The sequence below is a fragment of the Octopus bimaculoides genome, chromosome 3 (genome assembly GCF_046866305.1).
Source record: "Octopus bimaculoides isolate indiv1 chromosome 3, ASM4686630v1, whole genome shotgun sequence".
In the NCBI taxonomy this organism is placed as follows: Eukaryota; Metazoa; Mollusca; class Cephalopoda; order Octopoda; family Octopodidae; genus Octopus; species Octopus bimaculoides.
In genome coordinates, this window is record NC_142930.1 from 138,706,393 (window position 1) to 138,718,892 (window position 12,500).

Here is a 12,500-nt window from a genome sequence, read left to right on the forward strand (position 1 = left end):
GGAAGAAGGTGGTGACAATGGCTCAGTAGAATGAGTGTCCTCTCAACATATTCCTGTAAATTGTAGAGCACAGCCAGGAAAAGATACTTGCCCTTAAGAGTTAGGGTAATCCTAAATATGTAGGATTCCTTGCTCGTTCTAATGTGATAAGTCCCCATATTAGGACATATTTGTCTATTCCTTTTTTTTAGTCTTGTTTTCTAGGCTTGCTTTTAGTTTTCTTTCTTTAATTCTGTGAAAACCCCAAAGTTGTTTTTGCAATGCCCCTCATGAAAAATATAAGAAATTGCTATTTATTATTAGTACCAGTGAAACACTGGGGTTGATGTAATCAACTATCCCCTTGCCCCCAAATTTGAGGCCTGGTGTCTTTGATAGAAGGGATTATCAATATAGTAAGTTGATAGAATCATTAGATTGTTGGAAAAAAATTATTTATGTTGTTTGCTATGACTCTTTTTATTTTGGGTTTAATTCTTACCATGGTCAGTTTCACCTTTCATTCTTTCAGGGTCATTACAATAAAGTATTAGGCAAGTGGGGGTCAGTGGTACCAATTGACTTCCTCCCCTTACAATTTGTGGCCTTGTGCCTAAATCAGAAAACATCATCATCATTATCGTCATTATTATTAAGGTAGTGAACTGGTAGTATCGTTAGCACACAGGGCAAAATGCTTAGCACCATCTCACCTGTCTTTACATTCTGAGTTCAAATTACAATGAGTTGAGTCCTGGGGTTGATGTAATTGACCAACCCACTTCCCCAAATTTCAGGCCTTGTTCCTATAATAGAAAGGATTATTATTATTATTATTATTATTATTATTATTATTATTATTACTACTACTACTACTACTACTACTACTACTACTACTACTACTACTACTACTACTACCACTACTACTATTATTATTATTATTATTATTATTATTATTATTATTATTATTATTATTATTATTATTATTATTATTATTAAGGTGGTGAACTGGCAGAACTGTTAGCATACCAGACAAAATGTTTGGCAGTTTTTTTTTAATCCATTCTTATATCTTGAGTTCAAATTCCATTAAGGCTGATGTTGCCTTTCATCTTCCTGGGATCAATAAGATAAGTAGTAGTCAAGTACTGGGGTCAATATAATTGACTTACCCCTTCCCTCAAAAACTGCTCACCTTGTGCCGAAATTTCAAACCGTTATTATTATTATTATTATTATCATTATTATTATTATTATTATTATTATTCCTTGCTCTTTATGTCCGTGTATCCATCTATTTCCAGCTTGTGTTAGGTTGACTAGCAAACTGAAATTGACACCTACAAGTCTGAGACTCATCATTCACTCTGAAAGTCCATATTGTGACAGGTCTGTTGGCTCACTTGTGAACACTGATGTACCATTCAAGTTCCTGTGTATGTGTGTATGTGTGTGTTTGGATGGTTTCACAATACAAAAGTGTCAGCTTAGTATAAAATCAGTAATCATTTATTCTTTACCAACTGATATATATATATATATATATATCTATATATATATATATATATATATATATATATATATATATATATATATATATATATATATATATACATATATATATATATTGAGAGAGATGGACAGAGAGAGAGAGAGAGAGGGAGAAATGCATGTTCAAGTACTGGCATATATATGCATGCATATATATTTATGCACATATATATCAGTATGCATGAGTTTTGCCACAAGATATAGTGCAATAAGGAAAGGAGGAAAGAGAGCACTCAATACAAGATCTAGAGTAGTTTTATCTTATCTATTGGAAGCTGATAACCCCACTAAGCATTAGTAAAGTTCACATCTTACACACACACATATATATATATATATATATATATATATATATATATATATATATCATCGTTTAACGTCTGCTTTCCATGTTAGCATGGGTTGGACAAGATAACGATTGATGGATAGGTATCAATTCATTTCAGCTGTTTCTAACAAATTTTTAATTGATCAATGAGTAAATTATATCATTATAAAACAAAAAAAAAAATATTTTCATCAGATGACTACAAGAATTTTAGAATTTCAAAATCCATGGCACATACATATTTGTTGATTCCATAACAGGTGCTTTACCACAGAATTCAACCTAACTGTCTCACCTTTTAAGTACCTTACTCAACTGAATCCTGTTATATTATATTATATTATATATATATATATACACACACATGCATACATACAGACAAACACTCAAACAGACATACATACACACACAGTGGGCTTCCACACAATATCCCGTCATCTAATTTACTCACAAGGTACTGGATGGTCTGGAGCTCTTATAGAAGACACTTGTTCAATATGCAATACAGTGAGACTGGACCTAAAACAAAAAGGTTGCAAAGCAAGTTCTTTAACCTCACAGCCATATCAGCACCTAAACAGCCATAATAATTATTATTTCTTATTCAGGTACAAGGCCAGCAATTTTGACAGGAGATACACATTCACACACACATGCACACACACACTCATACAAACACACACACACACTCTCACATAAATACACACTCACACACACACACAAACACACATATGAACAAATCCACTCACAAGGTGACATGCTGCGAGACTGAACCCAGAACCATGTGGTTGGAAAGCAAGCTTCTTACCGCACAGCCATGCCTGTGCCTACACAGGCGTGGCTGTGTGGCGCCTACACTCTTTACTTGTTTCATTCATTTGACTGCGGCCATGCTGGAGCACCGCCTTTAGTCGAGAAAATCGACCCCAGGTCTTATTCTTTGTAAACCTAGTACTTATTCTAGTGGTCTCTTTTTGCCAAACCGCTAAGTTACGGGGACGTAAACACACCAGCATCGGTTGTCAAGCGATGTTGGGGGGACAAACACAGACACACAAACACACACACACATATATATATCATATATATATATATATATATATATATACATATATATGACGGGCTTCTTTCAGTTTCTGTCTACCAAATCCACTCAGAAGGCTTTGATCGGCCCGAGTCTATAGTAGAAGACACTTGCCCAAGGTGCCACGCAGTGGGACTGAACCCAGAACCATGTGGCTGGTAACCAAGCTACTTACCACACAGCCAGAAAAAAAATTGAAGTCGTATAATTGCAGCCTCAGTTCAGTATTGTGTGGCAATTGCTCTCTCATCTTTATGCATTCCACACATCCACACTATACTAAATATGTTATCTTCCTTGAACCTCTTGGCAAAGCATGTTGTTATATTTGATAAATTATTTATCTCACACAAGTGTGCTAAACAGAGACAAGTAGCACAGCAGTTTCTTCATCAGAAACATCATCAATCAGTGAGTGATTAGCTGTAGTGATGTCAAGGAGAGGAGAAGGGGTAGTTATCTCCACTTTAGCAGATCCCATGGGGAGACGTCAGTTTAATAACTGTAAACTGATAAAAATTTCAGCAATTAAACAGAATAATAGGTGACAGAAATGGTAGAGTGCCAGGCTATAAATACCTTATATTTAATTACAGCCTTTTATATTCAGAATTCAAATTTTACCTGGGTCATCTTTATCTTTCATCCATTAGGATGGAAGAGGGAGAGGGTGCAATGAAATATGTAGCAATCAAATACCAAGATAAAATCAATCTGATAAGCTACAGTTAAAAATTATAGCCTTACATTAGACATCATTAAGATCCTCATCATCCCTATCATCTATCATCAGTGTCAGCATCATCCATCATCATCATCATCATTATCATCAGTGTCATCATCATCATCATCATTATTATTTGCCGAACCTCTAAGTCACGGGGACATAAACACACCAACAGCGATTGTCAAGCAATGGTGGGGGGATAAACACAGATGCAAAAACATACACGCACACACATACACAAACCCACACACACACACATGATGGGCCTCTTTCAGTTTCCATCTACCAAATCCACTCACAAAGCTTTGGTCAGCCCAAAGCTATAATAGAAGACACTTGCCGAAGGTGCTATGCAGTGGGACTGAATCTGGAACCATGCAGTTTAGAAGCAAGCTCTTACCACTCTTGCATCTATATACATATATAGATAGATACATACATAGATAGACAGACAGACAGACAGACAGATATACATATATATATATATATATATATATATATATATATATGGGTGGCTAATTCACAATTTTACAACTTATAGGCAAAAATATATACATCACTAAAGTGAACAAGGGCACTAATCAGCACCAGTATTGCTAGAAATAAGAGTCAAAACAACTCAATAGCCAACAAAAGCTCTATCTTAAGTGACGCATATATTTTTGCTTTTCGGTTGTAAAATTGCAAATTAGCCACCCAAATCATTTATAATTTTCACTTTTGCCATTTTTGAAATCAGTGTATGATCTCAACGGAAAGCTGCCAAGGTAAGATGAGTTTAACCCTAGGCACAGTGCGAGCCATTGATGAGTGTTAAGATGCATTAAGCCTCAGAACACAAAATCATTGTTGATCTAGCTGTATCTGCAACCATAGGAAGCTTGTCTCCCTAGTCAGCTCATTAAAATAGTGCTTTTGTTTGCTATTGAGTCGTTTTGACTCTTATTTCTAGCAATATTGGTGCTGATTAGTGCCCTTGTTCACTTTAGTGACACACACACACACACATAACCATTCTATTTATATTTTAGTTAATGGAGATGGATTTCCATCTCCAGACCAAAACTTCTAGCTACAAAAACAAGCAATGTTTACAAAAACACCAGGGGAGTTGGCTCCTCTCCCAACTAAACCCACTTAATACACCTGTCTCCATTCCTATTTCATCTTCAGTGTTTCTGTATCCTAGACAGACTCCATACTGAAGATTCTGCTTGATCTCTTTCCATCTTTTTCATCCTTTTCTTTTTAGCAACTATTTTTCCAAACATTCATGCGTTGAGGAAATCAGTAACTTTTCATCTGTCTCAATCATGTACTCTTTTACTCTTTTACTTGTTTCAGTCATTTGACTGCGGCCATGCTGGGGCACCGACTTTAGTCGAGCAAATCGACCCCAGGACTTATTCTTTGGAAGCCTAGTACTTATTCTATCGGTCTCTTTTTGCCGAACCACTAAGTTACAGGGAAGGGACGTAAACACACAAACATATACACACACATACATTATATATACATATATACGACGGGCTTCTTTCAGTTTCCGTCTACCAAATCCACTCACAAGGCTTTGGTCGGCCTGAGGCTATAGTAGAAGACACTTGCCCAAGGTGCCACGCAGTGGGACTGAACCCAGAACCATGTGGTTGGTAAGCAAGCTACTTACCACACAGCCACTCCTGCGCCTTTCTGTATATATCTTCCTTTCTGTGAGGTCCTATATTTTCATATCTAACTCCGCCCTGCCCTTTCCATGTCTTCCTTAGGTTAAATCTACCAGGAGCAATCTTAGTTATCAAGTTGCAATACTTTTTCCCCTGAATTCACACCATCCAATCATATCACATCCAATGGTCCAATGATATTATGGTTGGTGATATTTAATCCCATGTCAGTATTATTTGAAGAAAACCTATAACCAAAGACATTCCAAAAATTATTATTGTATATCTTGAGCAACTTGAACTATATTATCCAGCATTCTTCTTTGTATTCATTTATTTATTCATTTGCTTATTTATTCATTTATTCATTTGCAAAGACAGTAAAAGCCAATTTGAGAAAAATTTTATTATTATTTCTAGCAGAATGAGTGACCACTAGGAGCATTTTCATTGGCTTATATGGATATATGTTTTGTTTTTAACTGGTTTCTTAGTTATGCTGTGCAAATTAAGAAAGCTTCAACTCATGACCTTTCACTTTGGTCAACATTGTTTCTATGTTTTGTTTCTGGATAATTTCAAAACATTTGGAAATAAATAAAGTTCGGGTATTTTGTGTCAGATATGATAAGGTTACAGGTTTCTAAAAAAACACCATAGAAATATATACATATACATACTCATAGTTATATGAATATGCTTGATTAATATCTTTCTTTATATGCCTGTGTGAGTGTATCTGCGTGCATATAGACATATACAATTCTTTATTGCCCACAAGGGGGTAAACATAGAAGGGACAAACAAGGACAGACAAAGGGATTAAGTCAATTACATCGACCTCAGTGTGTAACTGGTACTTATTTAATCGACCCTGAAAGGATGAAAGCAAAGTCGGCCTCGGCAGAATTTGAACATAGCAGCAGACGAAATACCACTAAGCATTTCGCCTGGCATGCTAACGATTCTGCCAGCTCGCCGCATATAGACATATATGCTTGAGAGAGGATGTGTGATGCAAGAATGAACCATGAGGATGATAGAAACATCTGGCCCAGAGTCACAAAATCTGACTCAACAAAGTTCATGCTGGTTGTGTGGGAGTTTTGTATCCTACATTGGTGAGTGGGTCCAGGCAGCTCTGGTGTCATGAAGGAAAGAGCTAAAATACCTGAAAAGTTGGGTTCACTGTTTGCTGAGGAAATGGAGTACAGCTGCAACCTCAGCATACAAGTATTTGCCCTAAATTTCTCTGTGTGTGTGTGTGTGTGTGTGTGTGTGTGTGTACTCATGCATAAAATTATGAAATCCATACCATAGTCACAAAGGATGATATATGGAGTTTCTGGTGGTTGAGGTGTTCTCTGGTTGCTTATAAGTGATGCACAATTCTTGTGAACAATAAACAGAATCTTTATTCACTGCACAAAAAAAAGTTTCCATGCTGGTCTTCAATTAATAATTGGAAAAGACAATTCTGTAGTTATGACAAAATTGTTGGTTAGTAAGGCTCTGTGAATATGCTGTCACAGCTGGATAAATATGCTAAATTCATGACTGCAAAGCTGTAACTGCTGTCAGCTTGGTTGAAAAATAAGTTGTTAAAACAACTGCTGAGTGTTCAAAAATGAGAATAAGGTTTCCATGGCTGTGATTTCCAATATTCTGAAATTTAGAACAAAACCTCATCTATTTATAAGCCTCATTAGGAGACATTCTAAAAGATTGTAGAAGGTAGCATCACATGATGGCTTGATACTGATTGGTCAGTTAATCAACCAATCACATGAACTAGTTATGACTAAGCCATGACTTTAACTCGGTAATTTGGTGAATCAGTTTCAAATCTGCAATGTCATCATCTCCTTCCCATGCAAGCTTAAGTTGAACAGGTCTTCACAATCTCAGTCAGTTCATACTTAGAGTTAATTACCACCCTAGTCTTATTCTTGTCTTGTAACGGCATTCACCCAGAATGGGTTACGCCGACTCCTATTATGAGTTCATGGGTGTTTCAAGGCTTGATCAGCATCCATGGAAACAGTTCCTGTCTGTATTCATAAACCACCACAAATGACCAATGGCAGGTTGTCCTTGTGTTATGCCTTCTTGCTGCAGGATGCCTGTAGATGCGATTCAGTACCACCAGGAAGCCGCTGGATTCTGGAACAGATGCTGCCTTGAATTCCCCATTGTCCTCCAGTTAGCCAGGTTGCAGCCCTAGCAATGCCAGTGTCAGATCTGTCCACCTTGGGTGGCTCTACCAGGAACTTGAAATCCTTGATGGCATAGCTCTAACATTTGTTTAACCTTCTCACCATGATGAGGTCAAGGGTTGGACAGGTAAGAGAACAACATCTCACATATACATTCATTTTTTACATGGTTTCTGTGGTAGGATACCATCTATAAATCCAACCAGTTTACATGGGACACTGAGTGTATTTTAATATGCTACCAGCACTACAGAGGTTGACATATCATCAACAAGACTTGAGTTTGTTTACCTTATGTTGTCTCATTCATTTATTATATATTTCATAGAGTGTATCAGATACATTTCTCATTAATACTGACGCAAAAGAAGTTACCTTGCCTTGTGTAAGACTGAGTGAAGTGTCTTGCCTATTTCTACGTTGTCTTTATACATTGAAGGCATGACTGAGAGGCTAAATAGAAGAGAGAAAGTGAAAACCAAAATGATAGAGAAAGAGAGAGAGAGAGAGAGTGAGAGAGAGACTGAAAGAAGAGTGAGTACAAGTATGATGATAAACATATAAATATTACACCATATTACATCTCTAAAGATGATTTATTTAAAGTGAAAAATCATGTAAAAACGTATGTGCATTTCATATATATATATGTGTGTGTGTGTGTGTGTGTGTGTGTGTATGTGTGTATAAACATGTGCAGCTTGAGTTATTATCTACAAGCTTCATCATAAAAAGAAGGAATATGAAAATATCATCCCAAACTAGTTTGAAGCATAACCATGTAGAAATGCATTGAATTGTGATTGCTCACGAATTTATATAATATATATATATGAAATGAGGAGTAGATAGATAGCTGACAACTGATGAAGGGTCCTCTCTCTATGTCTAATTGTCCTGTTTTCCATTTTTTCTCGTTATTTATGTATTTCATGCTATTTGCACAGTTGGTGACACCCTGTACCCATACATGCATGTATATATATATATATATATATATATATATATATATATTATATATTATTTATTATATATATATATATATATATGCACACGCACATACTCTCACACACACACACACACACACACATTTTGGAGCTGAGTGTCAATGGACGAAACTCTTGGCTCTTGAGTCACTTTGTAACTTCTGCTGATTAAATAAATGAATAAATATGTCTTTGCATGAGTTTGTGTGTGTGAGTGTGTGTGTATGTGTGTGTGTGTGTGTGTGTGTGTGTGTGTGTGTGTGTTTATAGTTATATATAAAAACAATTTAAAACAGTAAATTGAAGGATCATCCAATGCTTATTGTCTTATAAGGAAGTGGTTGACAGTAACTTCCACCTGTATGTTTAATAAAAATAAGATACCACCAAATTCTGTTGTGTCTGGGGAGAGTCATTCTGTTTTGGTGCCTTATAATTTAACACACTCACCAGTAAAATTTCCACTTAGTTCTTTTTTTTTATTTTTCTTAAATTTTCGTTGCGTCTTGCAAACTTTTCAAAACGACTATTGAAAAGGTTGCAAGACGCAACGAAAAGTTTAGAAAAATAGAAAAGAAATAAGTGGAAATTTTACCAGTGAGTATATTAAATTATAGGGCACCAAAAGAGAATGACTCTTCCCAGACACAACAGAATATGCTTCAACATACGAACTCACATAAAGAATCTTGCAAACCAAGTTCAAAAACGAAATACCACCAAATGTTTTCCATTAATGACCACCTCATCTTTTGCTCAGGCATAGTTTGTATCTAGGGTGACATCGTCCAATGTACCTCTCCTTCTTTAAGATAATAAAGTATAATTTGAGGAAGATTTGTTTACAACCATATAATCTCTCTATCAGCTTCTTTGTCTGGTGGTGGGGGGTGTTGTTTAGCCCTAGGTCATCTGTGACTGGTCTCAGGACCCTGTCATCTTTTCAGGTATAGCATTACCTATGACTACATGATTTAATGTAAGATGTTTTTAGTAAATGTACAATTTAGTTTTTGATTATGTGTGTTTATGTGTGTGATTTTGTGTGTGTTTATGCATTTGACATGGCATTGGTCAATAAAACATTGTGAGGTTATGACAAAATGATAACCATTCAATAGAATCATCATCATCATCATCGTTTAACGTCCGCTTTCCATGCTAGCATGGGTTGGACGATTTGACTGAGGACTGGTGAAACCAGTTGGCTACACCAGGCTCCAATCCGATTTGGCAGAGTTTCTACAGCTGGATGCCCTTCCTAACACCAACCACTCAGAGAGTGTAGTGGGTGCTTTTATGTGTCACCCGCACGAAGGCCAGTCAGGCAGTACTGGCAACGGCCACGCTAAAAATGGTGTATTTCATGTGCCACCCGCACAAGAGCCAGTCCAGGGGCACTGGCAATGATCTCGCTCGAAAGTCCATTACACATGCCACGGGCACAAGTGCCAAGAAGGCGGCGCTGGGCACAGGTGCCATCCCAATTTCGCTTTCGCTTGCCCCAATAAGTCTTCGCAAGCTGAGTCTCGTGTCCAGTGAAGGAGACGACGTTGGCATGGGTGCCAGTCGTCGAATTTAGTTCGATTTCAATTTCACTTGCCTCAAAAAGTCTTCGCAAGCGGAGTTTAGTGTCCAATGAAGGAAAGGTACGCATAAGTATGCATCAGGAATAAGTACTGGGATGACAGAAATGGTTAAAATCCTTGAAGGTGTTGCTACAGCATGGCTGCTGTTCAATGACTGAAACCAGTAAAATAATAAAAGAGAAAAATATATAAAGCTTTTATATCCCATTTTTCTTATAAACTGAACAGTGTGTGGTCTATGTATGTCTGCCAGTATTTGTGTGTGTGCGCGCTAGAAAGACGTGATATACATTTAAAATACACAAACACACACACGCTACATACATACTATATACATGCACTATACTCACACACATACACACATGCATGCATACACAAACATACATTTATGACAGCAAATCAAAGAAATATGTTCGTTGGTTCTCATGGTTCATATTCATTAATATTCTCTCACCAAAACAGCAGTGTCTCTCATACCAAGCAGAAAGAGATCATTGTTTGAAACTCCTGGCGACTTACTTGCAATTTAGCCCTTGTACAGCCCTGACCCAACAGAGCTATAATCAAATGTATTTCAGCCACAACCATACTGTTTCACTTCTGAGTATAGCTTATCTAAGGCAACGTCATCCAATAACTCCCCCCTCCTTCCATAATATGGTATGATATGAGTTAAAGACTTTGCTGCAATTTCAGGCAGGCCGAGCAACCACAGACAGTCTCTGCACTAGCTTATTTGTTTGGTAGTATTGTTGTGTAGCCAAGGCCAGCCCTGATTGAATGAACCTAATTATAACCAATAAAGTCCCATCCATGACCCTCTCATCTTTTCAGGCACAGTATTATCTACAACTGCATGATTTTATAGGTCTATTTATTTTTTCAAGACACTAAAGAATGATTTAATAGGAGTCTTACTGCTATTTCTAGCATTTCATGTGACCACATTGAAGCTTCCATCATTGGCTCAAGCTCTTCCATTGTTGCTATTGTTGTTGTAGAAAACCCTTGATCAAGCCCACACATACATACACTGCTCCAGTTCTCTTCCTATGTGACCTTTATGTGGTCATTCAACCTTCTAGAAACAGCAGCCAAATCTCCCTCAATAATTAATCTATCTATAAAAATGTGAATCTGTTGTATATATTTATAGTGCCTAATATAGGACAAATATTAAAGCACTTCATTAAAGTTTCTTCTTCATGTTCGTTATGCCTTTCATTAATTGCTAAGTTTATTAAGAAAATTCTGTTTTGTTTGTATTTCAGAAGGCATACCAAGAATGGTTATGTGCTGTGTCTATACCTTTCTATGTTGATGGGGTTTCTGTGAAGCCATGCAACGCCTTCTGTTCCAAAGTTGAGGAAACATGTCCCTTTTTTCGTCCGGCTCTAAAAGAAACTCATGCGGGAGATCCAAGTTTTATATGCAAAGGTAAGAAATCTGGATAAATTGTTTTGCTTCTGATAATAATATTGTGTTGGCACTCCGTCGGTTACGACGACGAGGGTTCCAGTTGATCCGATCAACGGAACAGCCTGCTCGTGAAATTAACGTGCAAGTGGCTGAGCACTCCACAGACACGTGTACCCTTGATGTAGTTCTTGGGGATATTCAGCGTGACACAGAGTGTGACAAGGCTGGCCCTTTGAAATACAAGTACAACAGAAACAGGAAGAAAGAGTGAGAGAAAGTTGTGGTGAAAGAGTACAGCAGGGTTCGCCACCATCCCCTGCCGGGGCCTCGTGGAACTTTAGGTGTTTTCACTCAATAAACGCTCACAATGTCCGGTCTGGGAATCGAAACCGCGATCCTACGACCGCAAGTCCGCTGCCCTAACCACTGGGCCATTGCACCTCCACTCTGATAATAATAATTTCTAACAAAGATACAAGGCTTGAAATTCAGGTAGCAGTAAATTGTATTAATTTCAATGTTTGACTGGAAATTTATTTTATCAACCCCAGAAAGATGAAAAGTAAAATTGACCTTTGTGGGATTTGAACTCAGAATGTAAACAGCTGAAACTAAATACCACTAAAATCCACCACCAAACTAATGGTTTCAAATTTTGGCACAAGGCCAGCAGTCTTTGGGGAAGAATGCAAGTCAATTACATCAACCCCAGTCACGCGTGTAGCTGGGGGTTGGGGGGGATTAGGGTGGTCCACCCCAAGCAGTACTTTTAAAGGGGCGGTACTTTTGGGTTGGCTGTAGGCAATAGGTGGCTTTTAGTGGGGTCTGGGGGTGGAAGACAGAAGGGCCACCCTGGGTGGCACATACTCTAGCTAGGCTAGTTACCCAGTGTTCAACTAGTGCTTATTTTGTTGACCCTGAAAGGATGAAAGGCAAAGTTTACTTTGGCAGAATTTG

The 12,500-nt window shown here is 37.5% G+C and overlaps 1 protein-coding gene across 1 annotated transcript in view; it reads left to right on the top strand.

Moving 5' to 3' along the window:
* Positions 1-6,482: 6,482 nt before the first annotated feature.
* The window catches only part of LOC106868473 (uncharacterized), a 41,235-nt gene continuing 35,217 nt past the window's right edge, over positions 6,483-12,500 (top strand). The window contains exons 1-2 of the mRNA XM_089348416.1: positions 6,483-6,566; positions 11,396-11,561. Of these exons, the coding sequence (XP_089204542.1) occupies positions 6,483-6,566; positions 11,396-11,561 (250 nt within the window). The remainder of the gene's footprint in view (positions 6,567-11,395; positions 11,562-12,500) is intronic.